At 32.7% G+C, this 27437-nt stretch overlaps 1 protein-coding gene across 4 annotated transcripts; it reads left to right on the plus strand.

Moving 5' to 3' along the window:
* The first annotated feature begins 4771 nt into the window (after positions 1–4771).
* On the plus strand, positions 4772–27167 carry LOC143067159 (monocarboxylate transporter 12-like). 4 transcript variants are annotated; one of them, XM_076240229.1, is made up of 7 exons: positions 4772–4930; positions 12660–12886; positions 13629–13772; positions 13987–14721; positions 18000–18050; positions 19363–19582; positions 25099–27167. In XM_076240229.1, the coding sequence occupies exons 2-6, from the start codon at positions 12667–12669 to the stop codon at positions 19542–19544; spliced, it is 1332 nt and encodes a 443-aa protein (XP_076096344.1). In that variant the 5' UTR covers positions 4772–4930; positions 12660–12666; the 3' UTR covers positions 19545–19582; positions 25099–27167. The 4 variants fall into 4 exon arrangements, with proteins under 4 accessions (XP_076096344.1, XP_076096341.1, XP_076096343.1 ...); XM_076240226.1 differs by having other exon boundaries at positions 4773–4930; positions 19363–19540; XM_076240228.1 differs by lacking the exon at positions 4772–4930 and adding an exon at positions 5301–5444 and having other exon boundaries at positions 19363–19540.
* The last annotated feature ends 270 nt before the right edge of the window (positions 27168–27437 follow it).

The raw sequence follows: 27437 nt of genomic DNA on the forward strand, positions 1-27437 counted from the left end.
AAATTATAATTTGTACAAAAAATCATGCAAATTATAGTTTGTATTTTGACTTTGTACACATTTTTCTAACAAATTATAATTTATGTTTTGACTTTGTACACATTTGTGCTTTTTTTTTTATATCAAAATTGCTTTTCAGGAATTTTTTTTTTATATCAAAATTGCTTTTCAGGAAAAAGTGCTCTAAATATAAAATAAATATAATGTGTCACTGGCTTCATTTTCTTGAAAAATTAAAAAAAGAGAAAAGCCCAAAATTTGATCAATCGAATTCCCTGGACTTTTGTTTTAATTATGATCCTCATCAGATATATCCTTGGCCATATGTTTTCATTTTTGTTATTTAAATTTAATGTACATGTACACAGGGGGTACAAAGAACAGTATCCTCATACATATGAAATATGCAAATTCAGACAATAATTAATATCACAAAAAAGGAAAACATATGGCTAGGAATGCCTGGATTGGTCGATTTTTTTTAAGCGTGACATGTGAAAGTCGAAAATAATAAAGCGTAAAAACTGGAAACAAATTCCAGCGGGACACGGGAAATTACTATTATGGCAACGAAAAGCTTGATATGTGATTCTAACTAAACAATAAGCCCCCTCCCCAATGAGACCCCTATGATTTGTACAAACAAATTTAAAAGATGTACTTTGTACAAAAAAAAAACATGTACATTCAAGATTGAAAAACTTAAAACTGAACAAAAGTACTAGTTCCTGTTTTTGTTAAAGGAATATTTATATATGTATATATATGTAAGTCTCTGTTAAGGCCTAGCTATGTCCATACAACCAGTTATCTAGTAAGATCTAATGTATTGGTCCTCAGTGGACCGGACTGATTTTAAGATTTCATTTACTGTTATCTGTTATTATCACTTTTCAATTCCTTGTTATCTGTTTTATGCCAAATCAATTTACTGTTTTGCTGTTATTGGAACCCCCTTTGCCCCTCCTCTGTATTGTACAACGGATTTTAAGTTGCTTTTAGTTACAAAAGAGTTGAATCTATGCTAAATATATCATTATAGTGCCACAAACTATATTATGGAAAGCTATCTATATTGCTATAAAAGTTAAACCTTAACGGTAAGAGAGATAAAATCTGAACCAGTATCTAAATTAGGAAAAGGACATCCAGGATACATACAAATATATCATAAATTATGATAAAAACATTCACGCTATATTAAATCCATACTAAAACCCGGCCGTTTAGTCAAAAATAGTTGTTTTATTAGTCACATTTGATTGCTGCTATTTTTTTTTAATAAACTGTTCTAAATAATTACAACTTATGATCATTTTTTTAAATAAAGTTATGAAAGGGTTCCTAATAAAGGAAAACAATAAATGAAATCCCTAGACTATTTTACAACAATATGTACAGTAGAGTTATCGTGAGAAGAAAGGGTCCGATGAAATTCCAGTATGTTAATTTAATATTTACATCAGTACCCGTTTACACCGAGGATAAACTAAATAAAATCAAAATTTGTATTGATTAACTAAAAAGAATAACTTTTTATTCTATTTGTTACAAATATTTTTGATAAAGTCGTGAGGTCTTATACATTTAAGAACGGGAAAGATTGGCTGGACGTCGATTTGAGGATGAAAAACCGGACGTTGGCCTGAGTCCTTCATTTACATGGAGATCCTCGATTGACCACTTATAAGCAGTAAGGGATATTTTTCACTGCATATTTATCATGTTTAAAAAACTTTTTTTTTGTTAGGATAGTGTCAAAAACAAATGTAGATTGTGTTGTTTATATACCACCGCAAAAATAGTGAGAGTCATATTCCACTCTACTCAGTCTGTACGTCATTCAGCGTGTTCTTATCAGATCTACGTGAGTTAGTGTTGTCGTCGCACCTCTTCCTATTGGTTTAATTTTACTTTTATAATAAGGATTTAATGTTCGGCCGACAGGACTGGGCTGTATATTTAGTAAGAACTTGCTGTGATGGGATGGGGTATATTTTACGATTATAGAAGGTTGGCTTTCCCTCTTTACAGTCCTTCACAATCGATGATTTGCCAAAAGAGTTAAATTTTAAAGTACACAGAATTGCTATATGCAGGATTTTAGCAACCAGATTTAAATATTGAAGCTCAGTGAAAATTCCGACCAATTAAATATTTACATGTAAATAGTTTAATGCAAAATCATAAGGGACGACATCAAAAGATCAATGTAAGATAAAAAAAAAAATTAATTCAAATAGTTTGGGGGGGTGGTGAACGGCTGCAAGATTTGGTTATCCGACATTGATTTTTACATATATCCATATGAGTCAATCAATTTTTACCAAATTAAGTTAAGAGGGGGTTGGGGGGTCAGTGAAAAAACTATGTGAATCAAGTTTTTTATCCTTCATTGAACTTTTGATGTCGTCCCTAACAAGTTCATATATTTATGATCAATTATCATACATAAATTGTGAGACAACATTGATGAAAATTCTTTGGTATAATCCTTCATATATTGGGGGGGGGGGGGGGATTAAATTGTTTTCCGAGTGTAATTCAATCGAATATCGAATGTCGAATGCAAATAAAATTAAAAGATTTGAAGATACATCCACTAAAAATTTTACCAGTTCATATGTAAATTTGTAAAGTAAACAAAGTCACTGCCATAGCTACTGCTCTGGTGAACCTAGCGCTGCAATAGCAAATCTAAGTCTTTTGTTTTCCACACTAGTTTTATGGAATATGTTTTTGTTTCAACATATAACGTAAGGTACGAGTTTATAATTGTTTAAATAAAAAATGTATATAGCAACATGATGTCATCAAATATAAAACCACGCATATATCTGGTACCACATATAAACAAGTACTGTCTATGGAGAAAAACACACGCTTTGCTGTACAAGACGCATTGAGGAACGCTAATTTCTGAAAGACCCTATTACTGTCGATTTCAAAACAATGTCATGTAGTTCCGCCAAACTGTCCACCATAGCAGATCTTGCAAGACTGTTTCGTTGTTAAATGTATACTGTATAAATTGATTCGGCAAATTACATGTAACTTTGTTAAAATAAGATTTATTGACGATTTGTCTCATTGAGCGATTTGTATGCGTATTTTCTTTTGTAGACATCAACAGCTTTCAGAAAATATATAGGTTTATAGGGTTTGTAAATCAATTTTTTTCACCGACCTTCTTAATTCGTTATTCTTTTGTTGTCATTATTGTCTCGTCTGTAAACCCCATTCAGAACCTCATTCACATATATATATTATGTTTCCTACTGAAAGTACTTCCAGGGCCGTAACTAGGGTTTGAATTCAGGGGACGCAGGGGTTTGGAGGCCGCCGATTGAGGCCCTCAAGATTAGGGGGTTGTTCTCTCAGTAAAATGGCTAAAAATTACCATTTTTCATTACTTTAGGAAAAATCAGTATTGCTTGAAACTTGAAGCAATTTTTATGCAAAAACAAGCTGAGGTTGCTGTTCAGGGTGAGTGAAGGCTCCGTCCTAAAGGCCGTAATTTGGCCTATAATTATTAACATATCATATGTGTTCTCATACGAATAACGAATACCATGACGGACGGCCTCACGAAAAAAAATAATAATACTGAAACGTTTCACTATCAATCAAAAGTCCGGAAAATGCGGTCTTACTAAAAAGCGCTCGGGAGCGCCCGGGAAAAGAAAAAGCGCCCTGAGAAGGAAAATTAGTGCCCGGAGAAGAGAATTAACGCCCGGGAGAAGAAAATAATAATATTTTATAACAATATTTTTTTCCCTTAAAAAATAACTAATCATTGCTTGTTTTGTCCTTAATATAAATGGGGATATGTACGATGCTACATTCTGCTTTTTACCCCCTTGTTTTAACAACAGTACATGTATAATGCTGCTTTATTTGCTGATTTATTATGTGTACCTCTTTTAATTTTGATTAAATTAATATTTATCTGTGAAATTTGAGTTGTCTTATACATTTTTTTCATTTTGATATCGTTTTTTAAACAGCAACCTCAGCTTGTTTTTGCATAAAAACATGTCTTTTGATGTCTTACATGTTATAAATCTTCCGCATAAACTGTGATCCAATATTATCAGTCTTTCGAAATAGTATTCATATATTATTGTTAAAATTGAAATATTCATACTTGTTTTTGTGTTTTATTACAAATGTCTATTATTTGAATTTGCAAATTACTTGTCTAAAATAAAAAAAAAAAAACAATGTCCATAACTTAAAAAAGTTGTCTCATGCCAATAAAATATCTATATATTTTCCCCGGGCGCTTTTTCTGTTCCCCGGGCGCTCCCGGGCGCATTTTAGTAGGACCCGGAAAATGACATATATATATCACATATCATGATAACACTGTTATAACTATGGTAAAACTGTAAACTTGTGTTGTTTATAATATAATTTCAAGTTCTTCGTGTACATATTGGCAATATGTCATTTTATTACTTCAAAAAAAAAATTTGGTGTAGAAAATTCAGGGCAGGCAGTTGCCTCCCCTGCCTCATAGGTAGTTACGGCCCTGACTTCAGTTACAGTTTGTGTATAAACTTGTCTTCTAACATGTCCCTATAGCTAAAATATTACCGTTCCACCTTCTTATGTCTTCTAGACTTGAATCCGCTTCTTTTTAAGCTACAATGAGTCAAACATTACAAAGTGTAGAAGTCAACTCAGAATCGTCTTCTTCATATTTTCCCGCAATACATAATTTCCGAATCGATTACGAACTCGGCATTATCATGTGATCCGGAAATAAATAAAATCCATACACGTTGTTAGAAAAAATTCGCAGTGCCAGCAGCGATCATGTATAATTAATCAATAACAGCTAATACACATGTGTAGATAGTTTTGTTTTGATCGCCATTTTGTGTTTTTCAATTCAACAACTTTCAAAGGAAACATGACATAAAAGGTAAAGTTATATATTTTATTAGTGTCACGCTGCTTGAAATTAACAACACAAAGACAATTAAACGTCTAACGGTATTAAAACAGACCGACACCTGGTATATCCAGTAAAACATAAACATACATCCTTGAACATATATTTTGTATACATATGTTTTAGGTAAGTGTGGCAACTGTGGAATATATTCTAAGTGTTATTAATTAAAAGTTATATAATGTCACAAGCTGGTAGGAATGCTGTAATTTATGATTTAGGCTACATGTATTTCACTGAGGTATTTCACCTTCTACAATAACATATGTATGGTATTACATCATATATCGTGTTCATAAAATTGTGTATTGTGTCACATTAGATCGTAAAGTACACTGAAGGCCGGAAGTTAAGTGTTCGTAGAAATATAATTCATTAATATTGACAACCAACTGGAAATCCCATTAATCATCATGAAGGTCATTTAGGTCACTTGTGGACAATAACGTGGTTTGGGTAAATATCAGAGATCTTGGTAAATATGGTGAGTTTTACTGGGAATACAAGAAAGGTCGAAGAATGGTATTCCAACTTTGTAGTGTCGTGGGTGACTTGCATTTAGGGTGTGGAATATATATTCACTTTATTGAGGGGGTCAAAACAGTGGGACCTGGGAATGAGTGGAAAGTGGAGAAAAAACCAAAATAGCGGGATCTAAAAAATGAGTTACCCCGAATCACCCCTTCTCTTTGTTTGAAGAACGAGATTTCGTCTGTCATGAAATGAATGTAACCATTTCGACAAAAAAAGCTTTCAACTATGTTTTGTTACTTTTTCTTATTTTGCACTCCCATGTATAACACATCATGACAGTCGTCATTTTTTTTTTATAATATATTGTATTATTATATTTTTATTTTATTTGATAAAGACAGAAATCTTAGAAAGTGCCAATGCATTGATCGGATAAACATTGTATTCAAATTGATTTATAATCTATATAGGTGTTGAAGACACGGATGTACATTCACCTTGTAACACCTGACACTAGGAAAAATATCAATAAACCAATAAGAATTTTAAAAAAAAAGCATGTTGGTGTTAAAACCAAAATTTCAATGCTTGGGTAGTAAAATATAGAACTCAAGATCTGAGAGCTCGATATGACCTTAAAATTTGCTTTGTTTTGATTTTCCGCTGATTTTGAATCAGCTAGTTTGTTGCTTTTTATATAGACTTGAGGAATTTCCTTTAAATATTTCTATTGTATATTGATTTTCTATAGTTGAGGTTTATAATTTTAAAGATTGGGTTAAACCATTCTTTTTACTATAATTGTTGGATAGATTGATATCGAGTCAGTTTTTGACGTACATTTATATATACCAAGAATTGTTTATTTCCGTAACAATTTTTCAAGTGGTTTAAAGTGATACCGTTAAATATTTCTTATTGTTAGGCATATTTTATAGCTCTGGCATTGTTCCTAATCATGACACGAAATAATAATACAACAATGACACCTTATACAGATCACTAACGACGAATTTACTTGACGGTTTGTAATATGTAGAGCAGGCCATTTATGATAACTATGAGTTTATATACATACATGTGTGTTCAAACTGTTTGTTACAGTACTTAGTTCTTTATTGGGGTATTTTTTTCTTTTACAATGTAGGAGAATGTCTATTGTCCCTTGTGGAACATTAAAATCTTGTATACAATGCTCTTGATTTAATTACGATTTAAAACATACGTATATTTAGGTTTGTGTGTGTGTATGTTTCACATCAGCATTGTTTTTACTTAAATTCCTAATCGCTCATAATCGTTGGTAGTTTGCCATGATAAAAATTATAAAGTGAAAATCACTAATTATTATCTTATTTAGAAAAATATACATACAATTGACTGATAATACCACATATTAATACCGACACTGATTATGATCATTTTCTCTGCAGGCCCTGTTTAGAATACATATAAGTTAAAACATGGTGACCGTCACATAACTACTCTAAATATCAGCACAACAATATAATTAAATCTGCAAATTTGGGATCCATTTGCGGAACAAAATTTTTGTTTTTCTTTTGCCGGGATTACTCTAGTCCGAGATTACTCTGACGTCCAACGGCTGTTTTGCCAGACAAGCTGGGGCCGTCCCACGGCCCCAGCTTGTCTGGCAAAACAGCCGTTGGACGTCAGAGTAATCTCGGACTAGGCCACGGCCCCAGCTTGTCTGGCAAAACAGCCGTTGGACGTCAGAGTAATCTCGGACTAGGATTACTCATGAGAAAACACCGCCTGCATTGTGTCAATTTTTACGCTCCAGACTACTCAGCAACCTAGACGACTCAGTATAATTCAGCTTTCGGTGGCCAAGTATATATATATTACATATATATACATATATATACATGTATATATATATACATGTATATATATATATACATGTATATATATGTATATATATGTATAGATAGATAGATAGATAGATAGATAACTGCATCGTTATATATGTATGAATTGATTGTCAGCATTGGTCCTAGAATATATACATAGATCATGATGAAATATCCGAAGATTCATATCTCTCCCGTATTTCATTCTGACTTTAATGATCAGATCTAAATATAGATATGCCTGTAAACAAAGAAATCACGTGGGAAGTCAAGTTATGGACTTGACCTACTTAAAATCAGCTGATTTTTGTTTTGATGGGCGATAAAGGAGAACTCTGAACAAGACTGCATTACATTATATTTACATTATATTAATGTTAAAAAGAGTAGATCAATATTGGATACATTTTTCAAGAAAACGACAAATGCCAACATGATTACAGGTAAGACATTGTTTTCTATCTCAATACTGAGATCAGGTGATATAACACCTGTACAAGATCCAAAGTTTCACAGGATAAAATCTCGCAAAGTAATTACAAACTCGACTGCAAATTATTTACAATATCATAATATTTATTGGATTGAAGAACAGGGAAATATATGGCATAAGCATTCAAAGTGCAGTGATGATGACCTCCCCGAGCCGCTCATCCAGACCCTTTTTGGCATTGCTCATGTCTATATGTTCAGATTGGCATATATTTGGTAATTTTGTCCAAATCATTTACAATTATTATAAACCAGATCGATTTGGAGTTTGACATATTTTAAAGACATTTGGCTATATTAGAAAAGGAATATTCCATTTATTTTCCAATTAAAAGGCTAAATATATAAAGAGCTTTTATCACATTACATACGCATACATCATACATAGGATAACACATGAATTGAGAAAAATTAAAGAAAACCTCAACACCATTTTGCAGTAACTGTTTTATAAAGTCAGGACAGATCGAGATTATACAAATAACATCTATAAAATAGACCTTTCAAAATAAGTGTAGACTGGGTACGTGTAGCTAATTTGAATTTATCATCAGTTATCTCCACATTTTTGGGTGAATGCTTTTCCAACCATTTAAATACATCTTAATTTTCTATTTTAAGTAGTCATCGAAGAGTGTCTAGACAGTGCCGAATCAAGAGGGGGGGGGCTTTGGACTACCAATGGATTTGAATGGGGACATTTGGTTGGAACCCCCCCCCCCCCCCCTTTAAATGGCTGGATCCGCCCCCGATTTAAAATATTGCAGGTTAAAGAAATTTCAGTAAAAATACTCATTAATGCTGCCCTCGAGATGAATTTTTATAATTTTATCAGTAGGTTAGCGTCTCATTGAGGCCTTGATGTCATTACTTGAAGGATTTAATGACAAATAAACTTATGAATATATTTACATGTACGCAAAAACACGACTCGGAGTCTCACAGAAAAAAAACAATATGAACTGGGGCAGCTCCTACACCGGTTGCGTTGATTTAAATGTGCACAGTCCTTCATTTTCTGTAAAATTTACTCTATAATTTTATAAATGCAGTGATGATCTAGTGGGTCCAAATAATTATGAAGTTTTGAAATGCCATTTTAATGTTTTTGGTAATACATGCAGTAATTACCAACATATTTGTCGATAAAGGTCTCTTGGATTATCACCCGTTTTATAAGCTATTCTTTCGCGTGTAATTATTAGCCCAACCACTCGTTTAAGTTGTAAATCTTATCAAACTCTTCTCATTTAGTTACAAACATTAATTATAACATGATATCCGAATTCTTTATATTTTCTAGATAGTAAGCGCAAATTCAATTCTAACCCATGCTGTTAACATATTTTAAGGAATTAAATGTCATAAAATTTAATAATATTATATAACAAAAAATCAAATTATTGTGTTCTTTGACAGTCTTAGATCTGTATTTTTCTTTTTGGATTAAATTTCATGTAGATGGATAGTGTCAAATAGGTTTTATTCGGGACGTAACTTGTGAAATTTTGGTGACTGTGGAATGCATCTATCCCATCAAGCTAGAGATAAAGGATACCACAGATACAGTTAAGTCGGCCTCATATCTTGACTGACATCTAGAAATTGACAATGAGGGTCGGTTGAAAATAAAACTTTACGACAAAAGAGAACTTTCCATTTCTAAGTAGCAACATTCCAGCAGCACCTGCATACGGGGTATATATCTCCCAATTGATACGATATTCCCGTGCTTGCATTCCCTATCATGATTTTCTTGGATAGAGGGTTACTGCTCACAAGGAAGCTATTAAACCAAGAGTTCCAAATGGTGAAGTTGAAATCATCCCTTCGTAAATTTTACGGACGCCATCACGAGTAGGTTGACCATTTTGGAATTACCGTTTCACAAATGATATCTGATATGTTCCTTACGTCGTAACTACAATCCCCTTCCCTTTCATGAATGTGACCTACCGAATTAGACTATTTACCGGATTTGTTATCACATAAGCAACACGACGGGTGCCACATGTGAAGCAGGATCTGCTTACCCTTCCGGAGCACTTGAGATCACCCCTAGTTTTTGGGGGGGTTCTGGTTTTTTTATTCTTCAGTTTTCTATGTTGTGTCATGTGTGCTGTTTTTGTTTGTCTTTTTCATTTTTAGCCATGGCGTTGTCAGTTTGTTTTAGATTTATGAGTTTGACTGTCCCTTTGGTATCTTTCGTCCCTCTTTTGTGATAGCCATTCGACAATTAATTAAATGGGCTTTTGTTTTCAAAAAAATGTATTAGATTTGTTAAATGGGAGGTCTAATTTAAAAAAAAAAATAAAAAAATGTTCTAATACTTTAAGTAAATGTAGTTTATATAAAGCTTATTTTTTTCGAAAATATCATAAAAAATGAGGGTACTAACATAGCATTTTCATAGCTACATATTGTGCAAAATTGTCAGATTTTGTATAAAATATTTAATTTGAATAATGGATGATAGCTCTTTACATTATAATGTTCTCTCCTAAAAAGCAAAGAGGGGGGTGTCATGCGACCTGTTTTCTTGATAAAATAAAATATTCTACTAACTAGATATTCCTTTTTAAAGAAGTTTAAGAATAAGATTATCTTCCAATTTATGCCTAAATTTGATAAAATCATGAATCATTTTGTATAAAAAAGAGACCGAGAATGTTCTGCTATTTTACAACCTGTGATTGAGGGAGACATCCGATCTAGAAGAGAAAATAATCACCAAGAGATGACAAGAACTATATAGAAAACTACATTTTGGAAAGAAATGATGAAGAGTTGAAAAGTTAAAACTCTTTTATATATTTTGTGAATAAGGGATAGCCGAGTGCACGTGTATGATCAGTTGTATATTTACATGTAGATGCTGTTGATGTTATATGTTACTCGTTTTTGCTAGTGTACATGCATACCTACATGTAGTCAGCTGATATATTAATCCACTGGGAGAACTGTCGTGTAGAATGTCTTTATTTGAATCATGAAATGAAGTCAATGACAGGTGACTTGCATTTTATATTCAAACGGTTTGTAATTTGGGCCTCATTGTTTTAGGCTTAAACTTTGTATTCAGTAGCCATTCGAATATGGTGACGGTGCGCAAAATGTATAAAACCTAACTTTAATATAATTTATGTACTGAAATTAATGCAGATTATTTTTTACGCTGACTTTAACCTCAAATGTGGTCCTTGTGATAAAAATATAAGTATATTTGTTGTATCAGTTAAGGGATTGTGACACTTATGACATATATATTTATTTTCAGATAAGACTGATAATTATATTGATAATTTCTGTATTAATTTTAGTATATTTAGGAAGAGGAACGGTATTCCATTACAATGTACACCTTATTTAACATTTAAATATGTTATCTACTTTCAATTATTTCTACTTTGTCCTTTACAATAACTGATTATAATTGTACTGTGTTATTCACCCGGCTTTCGTGTTAGTCCAAACGTGATGTCAACGGGAACAATGGTAAGAATCGTTGAATATACTAGATAGTTAAAATACATGTATAGTAAAATGTATTCAATAAACGAAGACACAGGCACTCGTCTCAGAAAAAAAATCCTATATACCTTTATATAACATAAAGGAATATAGGAAACAAAAATTCTGAGACGAGTGCCTGTGAACGAAGAGTAAAATAAAATACCTGATAGTTTAACTATTTTAGCTTGGCAATCATTTTTTTTTTAATTTGAAAATTTAAGGCTAGTCTTACAATTTGATTTACATCAGATCTTTCACGATGCTCTGTTAGTTATATTTGTTCCTTATACATATCTTTATTCTCACAAACCATCGCTATACTTTATAAACATAATAGAGGCATGTGAAAGATCTGAATCAGATCCTTATTCTTGATGATCAGTACGAACTTAGAATATTATTTTATTGTTTACTAGTAGTTTGAGACTCATGGACGGTAAAACAGATACTATTAACGGTCCTTTCTTTGGAAATAGTGTTATACCCTCCTTTACCGTGGCGGAGGGGGCATTAAGTTTTACACTTAAATTAGTTTCCGTTTTCTAACTTTAATTTGCTTCCTTCAGCCAATTGTTATTAAACTCATAAATGCTCATAACAACAAAACACAGATCAAGTTTAAATTGGGGTGGCGTCACTTTTATCTTTCAAGAGTTAGCTAGGCCCCTTCACAAAACATGCTTATATTTTGTATTTTTTATCCACTTGTATTTTTGTCCATCTGATGAGTTAAGCCTTTTTCAACTGATTTTTATAGTTCGTTCTTATGTTGTACTGTTATAGCACTGTCCTAGGTTAGGGGACGGGGATCCCGCTAACATGTTTAACCCCGCCACATTATTTATGTATGTGCCTGTCCCAAGTCAGGAGCCTGTAATTCAGTGGTTTTTTATATAAATTAAGCCGTTAGTTTTCTCGTTTGAATTGTTTTACATTGTCATTTCGGGGCCAATTTATAGCTGACTATGCGGTATGGGGTTTGCTCATTGTTGAAGGCCGTACGGTGACATATAGTTGTTAATGTCTATGTCATTTTGGTCTCGTGTGGACTGTTGTCTCATTGGCAATCATACCACATCTTCTTTTTTATATTAACAGCTGAACAATACTGAAATTTTCGATTCCGTTTTCCAACTTAAGTTTGCCTCTTCCCAATGTTGTAAATCTTATACAACATGCGTATTACAACAAAATACTCATCTTGGAATCACCAATCATTTGAATAACTGTCAATACAAAAGTTTCCTTAATTTAATGCATACATTGAGGATTTTTTTTCAGTATTGACTATTGCTTTTTATATAACTACCATGTAAATAAGAACGTTTTATTTAATTCCTTTTTAGGACATAGATGATCGTCATCGCCGCCAAGGGTGATTCGAACATGGTGGAAGAGACGGGAGATTGGAAATGGGCTGTGGTTGTGGCATCCTTTTTCGTTCAGTTTATTATATGTGGGATATCCTATAGTATTGGAATATTCCATATAGTTTTCAAAGACATTTTTGAACATGATCATTTTGACACTTCTTGGGTTGGATCTATATTGCTGTATGTTACAGCATTAACTAGTAAGACATTATTATTTATGTTACTAATGTTGAATTGCAAAAGTTTATTAACATAAGACTACAAGGTTGTGATTTTCACCAGTACCGACCCATTCATTCTGTTTGTCAATGCAATTATTGAAATTAAAAACAGGAATAGCTTCATCCTATCATTCAGTACTGTGTCGCCTTCCTACTTAATACAAGTATCCGCTTGTCACTAGCCTAAGATGTAAAAATCACAAATAATTCAAGTGGCTATTTAAGTAGTGACCATCGACTTTTGGACCCACTACAGTAGTAGATCAGTAGATCAGACACATTGTGATTAACAACTTTGCATCTTGTTGTTGACCCCTTACGCCTTAGTAATTGATTTATTACATGCATATAAGTATTTTTCACTGTCTTCGCTGAACAATATTTTATTTATTATTAACTTGATTGCTCTATTTAAGAGGATCTGCGTCACTCTTTAACTTATTTCTCATTCCAATATTAAAGCTTCTTGGCGTTTAGTTTCTTTTGTTTTTACATTAAAACTTTATTTTCAAGTTAGTAAATCGACAAAGAAGCCAACACTTTATGCGCTATGTTTAAAATATATACATACATTTAAATAGAATTACTGAATTTTGAATGGTTTTACCTCATTTTGTCGATCAGATCGAATACCTTATAGATCTAAACGTTGCAATTTGAAAAAACTGAAAAATCATGTGCATGACGACTTCATACATACATGTAATTGTCTATATTACAGGTATCGTTTTAAGATGCTTTATGTCCCAGTTTGGCTTTCGGATCAGCGTCATGCTAGGAGGAGTGATCTCTTCTATAGGTCTAGGACTAGGGATGTTTGTGACGGACCTGTATCAGGTTTACCTCACATTTGGGGTTATAACAGGTACGTACAACAGGATTATTGTAATACAAATTAAATGTAAAAAAAATATGAAACATAGACAAACTTTACACTGTACAATATGAATGATTAAATGTATAATAGGCGTACAGTTAAGCATCCAAGTTCGAATTCTGCAAAAGTAGGAAGTAATAATTGATTTTGAATACATATCGTACACGAAATATCTTAGGTAATTTCTCTTCTTATTTTATAGGTATTGGATTTGGACTGGCATGTACACCATCTATAATGGCTGTTGAGCAGTATTTTAACCATAAAAGATTTCAGGCGCTATCTATTGTTATGGGCGGCATTGGAGCCGGTATAATTACATTCCCTGTAGTAATAAAATACCTCCTGGAATACGCTGCATGGAGGGGCACTTTACTAACATTATCAGGAATATCACTTAACCTGTGTGTTTGTGGCGCCGTCATGTTCCCTGTTGCCAAAGGGAGGCAAGTTCGTCTCATGCCTCTACTGTCATGTCTACCTCTCCGTAATATTGTCTTTCATGGCATGTGCATTGCTAATTTATTCTGGAGTTTTGGATCTACAATCATATATATTTATTTACCTTCTTATGCTATGGAATTCGGAACAGACTTCGGCACTGCCTCGTTCTTGATTTCTTGTATCGGCATGTCAGCCTTTACAACCCGGATGGTATTTGCTTTCATGGGACACAACAGTGCATTAGATGATATAACATCCGTATTGTGCTCAGTAGGGTTAGGGGTTGTTGTGACTGGTATCTGCCCTCTATTGATAGATGACTATGCAGGGCAGATAGGATATTGTATTTTGTATGGATTTTACAGTGGCTATTGGACGACATTTTTACAACAAGCCTCACGTGAACTAGTCGGACCAGAATATATTGCTATGGGCAATGGTTATTTGTCTTTCATGATAGCTCTTGGCTCTTTACTTGGAGGACCAGCAGCAGGTAAGATGTCCATTACCTTTAATTAGATTGTTATGTAAATATTTGTATTTTGTATTTGTATAGAGGGGATGCATTTGATGCCAAATAATAATTCATTCAACATTTCATATAATCCAAACCGAATATGACGTTTTTTTTTTTTAAATCCCGCTGCATTGAAAACCAAATGCAATACCAGGATGACTTATTCTTCTATGGAATGCATTATTCATCACGTCATTTAAAATCATACTCAGTACAAACATAGGCGGATCCAAGGGGGGGGCGGGGGGCCCAGCCCCCCCCCCTTTCGTGGGAAAAATTTGGTTGATTATATTAGGGAATCATTGAAGCATGACTGGAGCGCCCCCACCCTTTTAGGTCAGTCAGCGGGCCCCCCCCCCCCCCCTTAGGAAAAGTTCTGGATAATCCAAACCGAATATGACGTTTTTTTTTTTAAATCCCGCTGCATTGAAAACCAAATGCAATACCAGGATGACTTATTCTTCTATGGAATGCATTATTCATCACGTCATTTAAAATCATACTCAGTACAAACATAGGCGGATCCAAGGGGAATCATTGAAGAATGACTGGAGCGGCCCCCCCCCCTTTTAGGTCAGTCAGCGGGCCCCCCCTTAGGAAAAGTTCTGGATCCGCCACTGACAAAGTGCCATAGTCAGCAACGTGGAAATGACAGGTGGATAATACTGGCCATGTGGAATTTTAACCAAGTAAACAATTGTCTGGTAAGATGGAAAACACATACACACAATGTCAAGATGGTAACCATTTGTGAAATTATAATTTCAGCTAAATTCCTTTGAAAAAACTGTTATAGTGGAATTTACACAACTGTTTGTGTCAGAAATGAACAAATGATATATCTTAACAACTGAAAAACCCGCCACAGACGGGAATGAAATTGAGAATTGAAATTGGGAATAGCTCAAAGTGACATCAACCCGACTAAAGAGCAGATAACAGCCGATGGCCACCAATTGGTCTTCAACGCAGCGAGAAAATGCCGCACCCGGAGGTGGTCCTCATCAGGCACCTAAATAAAATTGTGTACTAGTGCAGTGACATAGGACTTCACTCTAAAGTCTAAAACATATAAATGAACTAGAATTAAAAAAAAAACATACATGTATAAGGCTAAGAATAGCCAGAGGCTCCTGACTTGGGACAAATGCAAAAATGCGGCGGGGTTAAACATGTCTTGTGAGATCTCCCCTCCCCACCCCCACCTATACCTTTAGCCAATATACATGTAGACATGATAAATCAAGAATAAGAAGTTAACTTTTAGTAACTGCTAGTCAGTACTCTTAGATCGGTAGTCAGTTTCTTATATTTTTAAGTTACATATTTTTATCGTTAATTGTTGTCTGACTTTCAAACTAATTGAAAACCGATCTCTCATCGCTCCCGTTTTCTGATATGTCGCGTGGGAGATCTAACGAAACCGGCTTTGAGGTCACATGTGAGTGAACTAAAAGTCATGAATTTATAATGATATGCAAATGAGTTGACGACCTATTAATAAGCCAATCAAAAACGTTTATGAATTATTTTGACTGACGATTTCGACGTAAATAAAATGAGTTACATCCCTTTACCTTTCGTTAAACTTTCAAGATCGTGGAAGACCCAATTTCATTGGTCGAAAAAGACACACCTACGAGGTCACTCACATGTGACCTCAAAGCGGGTTTCGTTAGATCTCCCACGCGACATATCAAAAACAGGAGCGATGAGAGATCGGTTTTTAATTAGATTGTCTGACTTTTAGCGTTTATTTTTTGTATTGCTTTGTTATATATCAGGCTGTTGGTGCGCACGTTTGAATTGTTTCACATTTTGTCATGCCGGAGCTTTTATAATTTACTTTACGATATTGGATTTGATCATTGGTGGAGGCAATACTGTAAACTATCTCCTCCTTTTACAATGGCAATAAGAAAACTGTAATCGATTACTAGTACCTTAATTTCAGCGAAGGACTATTATTAAGATTGTTTTTCTACTTGTACACTAGACTAATTTTTAACCGGATTTTTGTGACAAAAATGTCGGTTATTGATTTGGGGATGTACGGCGGGCGGCCGGGCGGTCGGGCGGGCGGCAATCAAATGTTGTCCGTGCATTAACTCATGAACCGTTCAACCAAAGCTTTTAAAATTTTAATATGTTATTACTGACAACTATACGAAGGTCAAGTTCAATAATGGCGATTTTGACTTTTACCGTTCAGGAGTTATGGTTCTTGAAAGATTGAAAAATGGAGTTTCCAGTCGTGTTTGTGCATTTACGCATGAACTGTTCTACCAAAGCTTCCCAAATTTTAATATGTTGTTACTGATGACAGAATGGAGGTCAAGTTCAATAATGACGATTTTGACTTTTACCGTTCAGGAGTTGTGGTTCTTGAAAGATTGAAAAATGGAGTTTCCAGTCGTGTCCGTGCATTTATGCATGAACTGTTCTACCAAAGCTTCCGAAATTTTAATATGCTGTTACTGATGACAAAATGGAGGTCAAGTTCAATAATGACGATTTTGACTTTTACCGTTCAGGAGTTATGGTTCTTGAAAGATTGAAAAATGGTGTTTCCCGTCGTGTCCGTGCATTTTCTCATGAACCATTCAACCAAAGCTTTTGAAATTTTAATATGATGTTACTGATGACAAAATAGAGGTCAAGTTCAATAATGACGATTTTGACTTTTACCGTTCAGGAGTTATGGTTCTTGAAAGATCGTAAAATGGCGTTTCCATTCACGTTGTTGCATTTACTCATGAACCTTTCAATCTAAGCTTTTCAAATTTTAATATGTTGATACTGATGACAAAATGGAGGTCAAATTTGATATTGACGATTTTCATTTTCACCATTCATCAGTAATGGTTCTTGTGATATTGCCAGGACACAAATAAATGTTAATAAATCCGGTTTGCTGTCGTTGTGACAGCCTCTTGTTTATATAAATTCTGATTTGTACGAGAACAAGAATGAGGTTGCTATCAGGGGTGTACTTTTAGTACCCATTAAAATTGGATTGGGAAACAAAACGAAGTATAGCCTTGAGAAGTGCAATATTGGACTATTTTGTGTTGCAAGATTGAGGTCAGACAATCTCTATAAGTTATGCGATAGATATATTACCTACTATATTCTGCTGTGATAATAACATCATTGATTTCAAAGCTTCTTTTTAAGATTGTGGGTTTTAAATCTTATTTCAATGACGATATAACTAATGAACATTATGTAATATATTATGTTTTTGTTTAAAGGTCTGTTGATTCAAGAAGAGGCGGAATTTGAGTATGCTTTTTATCTAGCAGGTATGTAATATGATATCTATGAAGTATGTGCCATTATTACGTTTCTCTCACACTGTTTATAGTTAGGGTCTACCAAGGTTCGTTTCCTTACAACTAGTACCATTGATTACCCTTCAGACGGGATAATCAGATCTAGCTTTATATAATCTCGGTAAGGACCAAAGGAGACGCTTTTTCATACTATTTTGTAACCTGCGTTTGTGTTACCGAATACGTTAAACGACACCCTAAAACATAACGAAAAAACGAAAAATAATTAGACTGAATTACTACAAATAGCTGTCTTGATTTTGTCCTTGTGCTATCCATTATAAATTTTGATGTGCTATTATATAGTGATGTGAAAGAACCTGTTAACGATGATTAGCTTTAAAGTAGTAACCCCTCCACCCCGGAATATAATTCCACGATTTTAATTCAAAATATAATTCAAATTCAAATTGAAATGCTTATTGCCATATAAACATTAATAAGTTCGTAGAAACGGAAAGAATACTTCACTAGTGTTAACTTTGTCAAAACAAGCTCAAGAACGTTACTTATGTGTTTCAGCTTGCAAGTCAACATTTTTTTATTTAACCTCAATTGAATCCATAGACTCATGACACCTTCGGATCAAACTTTGAAGAGAATGTCAGCTGAAAAAATGAAACTAACAGGAAATTATTTCGTCGATTTAATAGACCCACAAAAATCAATCTTATACATGTTTAACATATAATTTATATATTTTATCTATAAATGAGATAAGAATATTGACTTTATACTGTTGCAAGTGCTTGTCTATTTAAGAATTGTAGTTGAAGTTGGCACCGTCAGTTTAGAAATGTAACGATTGCAAATGCCGTTGTACAGGCGAAACGAACAGAACTAGTAAAACGGATGTTTGCGACTCACTGTCAAATCCAAAGTTAACCGTAAAACGATGACACATCTTTTAAAACAGTACTATTATTCCTATGCTAATTTGATAATCTTAAAATGTTGACAATTTAACATTCAAATATATCCCGTAAACATCGACTGCACTTAATCAAATTTGAGAGTTTGAATAAATTTGGTGGGCATACATTTGTATAAAATAATGCCACTTAAATTAGTCTGCAATTTTATTTCATTGATCTTACTGATCATGTAAATATGTGTCAACATATATTGTAAATTGATTATTCACTATTACATTAGTCCACTTGCCATAACGCAATACTTATTAATTTGTCCCTTTTATATTGGTCGAGGATCATGAACCGTCATTTGTTCTTTAAATACATGTGTGCTATGAAGTTCTGTCATTGTTTCACTTTTTCTTTAGGTGCAAGTTTGTTATGGAGTTCCGTTATTATGTTAATGTTTAAGTATCAACAGTGTGGTACAGATAGTTATCCAGAGGACCAAAGCATCAAAGAACAAAAGAAGCCATTGGTCAATCATATACATGACGAATTCAAACCTTCCTTTAATGCGATGAAAGACGGTGATCGTATCATCGTGTAAGTCAATTCTCATTGGAATGTTGTGTGTTTTTCACTAAGGTAAGAGACCATCCTAGCACCATGGGAGATTGGTAACCCTAATCATTATATAAAAAATGTCTATCCTAGCAAACACATATAACAAAAAACTCGCATATCCGTCCATATAGTGCCCACTTAATTGCATAGCTAATATAGCGTTGTTCTGGATAATAAAATAGAAATTAATCAAATATTACAATTCCTTTCGTCTATTTTTTTTCTTCTAAAAAATAATTTAATGTTATCTTCGTTGCGACATGTACGGTACATAGTTTGCAATGTTCGTTTCCAATATAAGACAAATTTCTGTGTCATTTTTGGTCTCTTGTGGAGAGTTGTCTCATTGGCAATCATGCCACATCTTCTTTTTTTATAAGGAGTTAACCATCATTGAAATAATGTTTAATCCCCAGAAATTATGCATGTCATTTTAACTTTGTCTTTTTGGTAGTTTTCATGTCAGTTCATTTACATGATATGTTATTAAATGTATATAAATGAAAATATAGCAGGTTGTCATTATGTTAAATGACTTTCTTACTATTTATTTTTTAAAAGGTCGGTTGATAAATTATTCTTCACACCTGCTGTTGTCTTTTTTTTTCACTGAAAGTTGGTTAAACAATTGATAACATAGTTTAAAATATATAGATTCAAATATTTAACCTGAATGTTATTTTCATGCTATAAGAATTGATTTTGAGTGGCAAAACTGAACATTGTACTATATATCAAGTTAATCTGTCGTGGATAATACATGTCAAGTTAACATACATATTTCTATTGCGTCGAGCACTCAATGACAGTCATACTAACCTTATTAAGTTATTATCTATTTAATATCAAGATAAAACAACTCGTTTCATTTCCCCTATTTTGAGATATGATATTAATGTAAAAAAAAATCATTATATTATTGGGCACTAAGTATTGTAAAACATTTAACCAAAGTAATGAATAATAATGAATAACTAAGTGTTAGATGCTTTAAAATCATTAGCTATATTTCATACATACTAAGTATGAATTTTGATATAAAAAATTATACAGAATTGGGAATATATATCTGGTGGTCGCGACATTCAGGCTTTCATGAGAAACAAAAAACAAAAAAATCCATTAACATAGAAACATAGCGTAAATTATTAATGATATGAAGTATAGTTGTCGTAATAGAATAACGTTAGTAGTCCTTTGCTATGTTTGTAACAAATATATTGACAAAAATTCCAAACTCCAGGGTAAATTTAAAAAATGAAAGTTCATAGAATCTGACAAAACCAGACGCTCATCTGTATCAACGGACGGAAAGATTGGAAAATAACTGACAAATTCCAGACTAAGAATATGTGTTTTTACAGCTAGATAAACCTCCCACATATAATGACACTTGTAAATGTCATTTGTCTTTATATTCACCACATTAAGCACTCCCATGGTAGCGTACGGTTGGTCTCTTAAGCTTGCATGTAGTATAAATTGCACGCTTTATTCCTTACAACAGCTATTTTGTGTATCTTAATTAACTTTCAGGCTCAGTGTAAATATAATGTGTATGTTGTTTAAAAAGCTTTGATTAGTTTAAAGAATCAATGTCTGACTTTGAAATGATGCCAGCATCTTTCTACAAACGTAGTAAGTAAAGAGTGGCGTTCTTTCTTAATTATTCATGTTGAAGTCTAAATTAAATCTTCTGCTGTGCAGATGAACATAAAATGTCTGTGAAAAATGTTCTCTGAACATTTTAAGAATGAGTAAGTAACATATGCTTGTCTAGACTATATTGTACTTTAGTTTGTTATTTTATTCTGTATTAAAAATCAATAAAATATTAAGATAGCTGAAGTGTTCAGTACACCTTGTACATGTTAACAAGTAAAATAACAAAAATACCGAACTCCAAGGAAAATTCATAATGGTATATATAATTCCGTAAACAAATGACAAAATCAAAAGCTAAAATACATCAAACGCATGTAATGTAGCTCTTATCAGGAAAAGAAGATTTGCCTTTCAAAGCATGAATCCTTATTTTACATTTTTATGCACACGCTATAGCGGAGGGGACATTTAGTTTACCCTTGTCCGTCTGTACGAACGTCTGTCGGTCGTACGTACCAAAATTGGTTTCCATCCTCTAACTTTAGTTTGCCTCATTAAAATATTATGAAAACAAATGGAAACATTGCTGAATTTTTCGTTTCCGTTCTATAATTTAAGTTTGCCTCACCAAATGTTATGAAACTTGTTTACAAAATGCTAATTACCATAAAACACAGATCAAACTAAGATTTTGCAATTTTCCCATTTAAATAGGGTATAACTCTATTATGTTGTCATTTCAATGTTATATTTAACTTTGCCATTAAAGTGCGAGGTTTGGCATGCCACAAAACCAGGTTCAACCCACCACTTTTATTCCCCTTTAAAAGTGTCCTGTACAAAGTCAGGAAGATGGCCATTGTTATATTATTGTTCGTTTCTGTGTGTGTTGCATTTTAACGTTGAGTCGTTTGTGTTTTCTCTTATTTTTGAGAAATTGAGATAAGACGTGGCACGGTACTTGTCTATCCCAAATTCATGTATTTGGTTTTCATGTTATATTTGTTATTCTCGTGGTGTTTTGTCTGATGCTTGGTCCGTTTCTGTGTGTGTTACGTTTCGGTGTTATGTCGTTGTTCTCCTCTTATATTTAATGCGTTTCCCTCGGTTTTAGTTTGTTACCCCGATTTTGTTTTTTGTCCATGGATTTATGAGTTTTGAACAGCGGTATACTACTGTTGCCTTTCTTTATCTAGAACGTATGAAGTGATTCCATCAACATTCAAACTTGATCTGTGTTCTGTGGCTTTAAGCATTGTTTATAGTTTCATAAGTTTGCCGATTACAGTTATGCCCCTTTAAATGTCAAAATTCCTGAATGTTTCGTTATCGTTCTCTAACTTTAGTTTGCCTTAATAAAATTTTATGAAACTATAGACAATGCTTATTACCACAAAATGCAGCTGAATTTTGACACTGTCACTTAAACGAATATATAGAGATATGTCACTTTACAAACTGAAAAATGCTGATGTGGACATTAAGTTTCTACCCTTCTCTGTCTGTCCGTACGTACGTCCAAAAAAATGGTTTCCGTTCTCTACCTGAGTTTGCCTCAACCAAATTTTTGTAAAACTGTTTACACAATGCTTATAACCACAGAACAAAGATCAAGTTTAAATTTTGGTGGCGTCAATTGAACCGTTCTAAAGTTATGTCCTATTTAAATGGAAAAATTGCAAAATCTTTAGTTTCCGTTCTCTGACTTATGTTTACCTCAACCAAATGTTATTAATCTTAAATACAATGCTAAAACTCCACAAAATACAGATAAGTTTGAATCATGGTAATGTCACTCTAACCGTTCTATAGTTATGCTCCTTTATCAAATGAAAAATTAAAAAATCTTTTGTTTCCGTTCTCTAAAGTTTGTCTTAACCAAATGTTATGAAACTTATACACAATGCTTATTACCACAAATTACAGATCGAGTTTGAGTATTGGTGGGGTCATTTTAACCATTCTCCAGTTATGCTCCTATCTAAATGGGAAAACAATTGTTAGTTTCCATTCTTTAACTTAAGTTGCTTCAACCAAATGTTATGAATTTTATACACAATACTTATTACCATAAAACACAGATCAAGTTGAATTTCGGTGGCGTCACTTTAACCATTATCGAGTTATGCCCCTTTATAAATCGAAAATTTGCAAAATGTTTAATTTTAGTTTCCGTTGTGTGACTTAAGTTTGCCCCAACCAAACATTATGAAACCTATACACATTACTAATTACCACAAAACTCAGATTAAGTACAAATTTGGGTAGCGTCACTTTTATCGTTCTTTAGTTATGTTCCTTTATAATTTTGTGTGCAAGCGGATGCATCATCCGTGTCCATTAGGATACATTCTCCATTTATTTATGTCTGTTCTCTAACTTCAGTTAGCCTCAAGCAAATGTTATGAAACTTAAATATAATGCGTATTACCACACACTACAGATCTAGTGTGAATGTTGATTGAGTCACTTTTACTGTTTTAGAGTTATGCCCCTTACACATTGAAATAACTTAAGTTTGCCTCAACTAAATGTTATGAAACCTATACACAATACTTCCTACCACAAAACTCAGGTGGAGTACACATTCTGGTAGCGTCACTTATACTGTTCCTCCGTTATGTCCCTTTATAATTTTATATGATATGCAAGCAGGGCCATCACCTGTGTCCCATGGACGCATTCCCCAATTATTTTCTCATAACTTAAGTAAGGACTACAGAGAATTATGCATGGTAATACTTTGTTAAATTACTTCAAGGTAATATGTACATAAAACTTCAATGACCACACGAAAAAAAGATACTAACGTAAACATACTAAACATAATCTGAACGAGAAAAACACAATCTATTTTCACAAAATTTTTTGAACATATTTTACAGAAATGCATTACCAGGATACATGGGCGCTTTCATTTATCCTTATGTATTGGTGTATCATTTTATCTTGAAATATTGGTGTATCATTATATCTTGAAGTAATGGTGTATAATTTTTTCTTGAAATATTGGTGTACCATCACATGTTGCAGTGTTGGCGTACTATTTTATTCCAATTAGAAAACGTAATGTATACTTGTTTAGTTCATTTTCGTTGTTTTGGATAATCTAAACAAAATATTTTTCGACCCTTAATGTCAATGTATTCTATCCTTAAATGTTATTGTTTGTAACAGTTGTAGATAGTCAATGTGATTCCATTGCTAAAATCTTAAGTTCCGTCGTTAAAAATATGATGACGTAAGAAGCATAATATATACTTATTACATGTATCAGATGTTTTTAATTGCTATAAGGTTCAGTTATTGTAACGTTTATACCTAAGTTATTGATATGGATGTGTGAATGTCCTTGAGGGGAAATAAAGATCTGCTTATTTTGATATTATGCCAGACGTTATCTTTCTGATGAATGAACATTATTTCGAGCGAATCGTCTGCAAAGACAAAAAAATTGTCAAACTATACTATTTAAAAGTTTTAACATGTCATAATTTTAAACTACCGGGTATATACAAAGAGTACCTAACAGTTTCAAAAACAATGTTATAGCATGAACATTTTATATCTGTTTTCTGATTTACTTTGAAATTTTATTTTTACACTGATGAACTGATAACTTAAGTCAAGGTAATAAAACATTGATATTTCTACCAGGAACACGTTTGTTATCTTCTTTAGCATTGATCAAAAGTAGAAATATAATTCTCGATCTTACTATTCATTACTCAGAGTTTCATATACTTTGAGCATCATGACATTGAGATTATGGAGAAACATGACAGAATTGAGAGAATGGTAGTTATCTACCAGGCACATTTTCTTATAGATTCTGTAATCCTCTTTATTATTGTTCAAAATCAGAAATGGAAATCTGGATCTTCCAGTTCATACTCACCGCATCATATATTTATAAAACATTTCTTTTTCAGGGAGGCAGCTTCATCTGTGTGTTAGGACGTACATTCCTTACGATGCAGATTATAAAACTGACCAAATCCATTACAGCATAGCAAAGCAAGACGTTACTCCAAAGATAGTACTCAATATTGTTCTGACATTTTGTGGTTTAACAATTCAAGTTTTAGGATGCGGTGAATCATGCTTAAACAACATTTAATATTAAATTTATTTTATCATAGGGAAGCGTATACTTGTTTGGACATTTGACCATTAGGAAGCATATACTTGTTTGGACATTTTATCATTGGGAAACGCATACTTGTTTGGAAATTAAAAGGTTTTTTTAAGATGACAACGTTTAAATTCTGTTGAATTACCTTTTTACTTTTGTTGTATAAGCACGATTCAATGGTTCAGCTTTGGGGTTCTCTGGTGATCACAAGATTCAATGGTTCAGCTTTGGGTTCTCTGGTGATCACAAGTTTAATATTGTGCAATTATATACAGTTCATGAATCTCTGTTTACGTGTGTGAATGTGTATACATGCTTATTTCATATTTATAGTACAGCTTAGTTTGTGTAACTGAAAAATAATAGAGGATTTATTTTAAAGATGTCAGCGACGGATTAAATGGTTCAACTTGACTTCCCATAATTGACACCAATAATACGTAAAGGTTTCAATATGGAGTCAAATAATCCTATGATTTTTGTTACATTAGGAAATTCTTCATTACTTTTTAATACAATAGCCTGATATACTACTATGAACAAACATGAGTTCGAAAGTTTGTATAGTGTAAAACTTAAATAAGAAAAACAGCACATCACAACCAAATGAAAAGATTTTTATTCTCACATAGAAATAAATGAATATTTGTCCATTGTGATATAGACATCCTTTATTTACATAGCTCTCAAAATGTGTTTGACTGGACAAAAGTGTTCAAAGTGCCAGAATTCGACTTTAAATATTAAGATGATTGAAATGTGTCGTAGTATTTTGCCTCACATGAAATTTGGTGAATAACATAGAAGTGACAAAGTAGATTTTCAAATTATGTGTGTCTGCTTCATTTAAGTGTTAAACATGTACAAACCGATCATTAACTTTTCTTGTAGAAGTTATTTTTTGTTTACTAAATCATTAAGTATTTTCACAGTCATCAAAATTAACAGAAACATTCTAATGCACAAATCAATGCAATGATTTAAAGCATGGGCATTGTAGATATGTAAAAAAATCTATTTTGTGTTATTAAATAATTTATTCATTTAATCATACTTTCTTGATATTCATTTAAACATTTTAATGCCGTACTCAAACTCTGATACATTAGTTACCATTGTTAATTCTCTATACAATATTACCATACGATTTAAATAAAACAACTGGACAAGCTGAAGTTGTATTAAAGTAAGAAAAGAAAAATGTAATAGGTGTTTATCTAAACACTCATATGTACAAAGTACTTTTAACTTATTTTGTCAAGCTGCACAATTTAATTATCCTGATTTTGTATGTATTTCATAATTCTTTTTAGAATAGCTAAGATTTGCACTTCGATTTCAAAGTATTTGTATGTATAAATGTAAATATTTTTAACTTTTTGAGAAACAAATATTTTTTTCTCATATTATTATACTAATTACTGCATGGACATAACATAACTGAGAAAACTTTTTAAAGCAAGCAATGCACTAAAGTTATTTATTACTCTTCTTCAAACCTTCAAAAGTTTCTTGGTTTTTTTTTTTTAACTTTCAAAAATCTTTTATTTTATTATATTGCGCTAAAAAGCTGAATCTTAAGAATTTTAGCATATATAAAAAGTGGCACAGGTAAACGATAAAGATGAATATTGTCATTTTCAGAGGTCAGAACTTGAGAGAAACTGATTACATGCGATATTGAGGAGATTCAATACAGTTTTGTTTTGTATACCACCATGCTTTTTGTACATATTGCTGTTTAAAATAGGATGAATGGAAGATGAATTATTTTTTGAACTGTTGATTGTTATGTTTTTTTTTAATGTTTTATTCTTCTATGGATGACTGATTACAATAATAAACTAGACAATGGAAAAAAAGTTATTCTAATTTGTTAAATTATTTTTCATTTTCCTAGTCCTGATTTGTTTTGCATGAATCAAATGACAAGGCTGCACATCAGATCTTATACGGGCGCATTGCATATGCACCATTTTTTGAAAATTCAGTTTTTCATATGCTCCACCTGTTTGTATTTAATTTGCGCTAAAAAAAAAATAATAAATACTGCTTTGTGCCAATTTATAAGTAGTTTCCATTATATTTTAATATTACTCCTGGATACTTGGCTCGTATAATAGAAATGTTGTAAAG

This window comes from Mytilus galloprovincialis, chromosome 3, assembly GCF_965363235.1.
Source record: "Mytilus galloprovincialis chromosome 3, xbMytGall1.hap1.1, whole genome shotgun sequence".
NCBI lineage: Eukaryota > Metazoa > Mollusca > Bivalvia > Mytilida > Mytilidae > Mytilus > Mytilus galloprovincialis.

What these genes read in the sequence shown, in the direction of transcription:
- LOC143067159 (XM_076240226.1), top strand. Translation starts at nt 12,667, where the DNA reads ATGATCGTCATCGCCGCCAAGGGTGATTCGAACATGGTGGAAGAGACG. An exon ending in ACTTGGAGGACCAGCAGCAG is followed by an intron (nt 14,722 to 17,999) that starts GTAAGATGTCCA and finishes TTTTGTTTAAAG; the next exon opens with GTCTGTTGATTCAAGAAGAG. An exon ending in GACGGTGATCGTATCATCGT is followed by an intron (nt 19,541 to 25,098) that starts GTAAGTCAATTC and finishes TTTCTTTTTCAG; the next exon opens with GGAGGCAGCTTCATCTGTGT.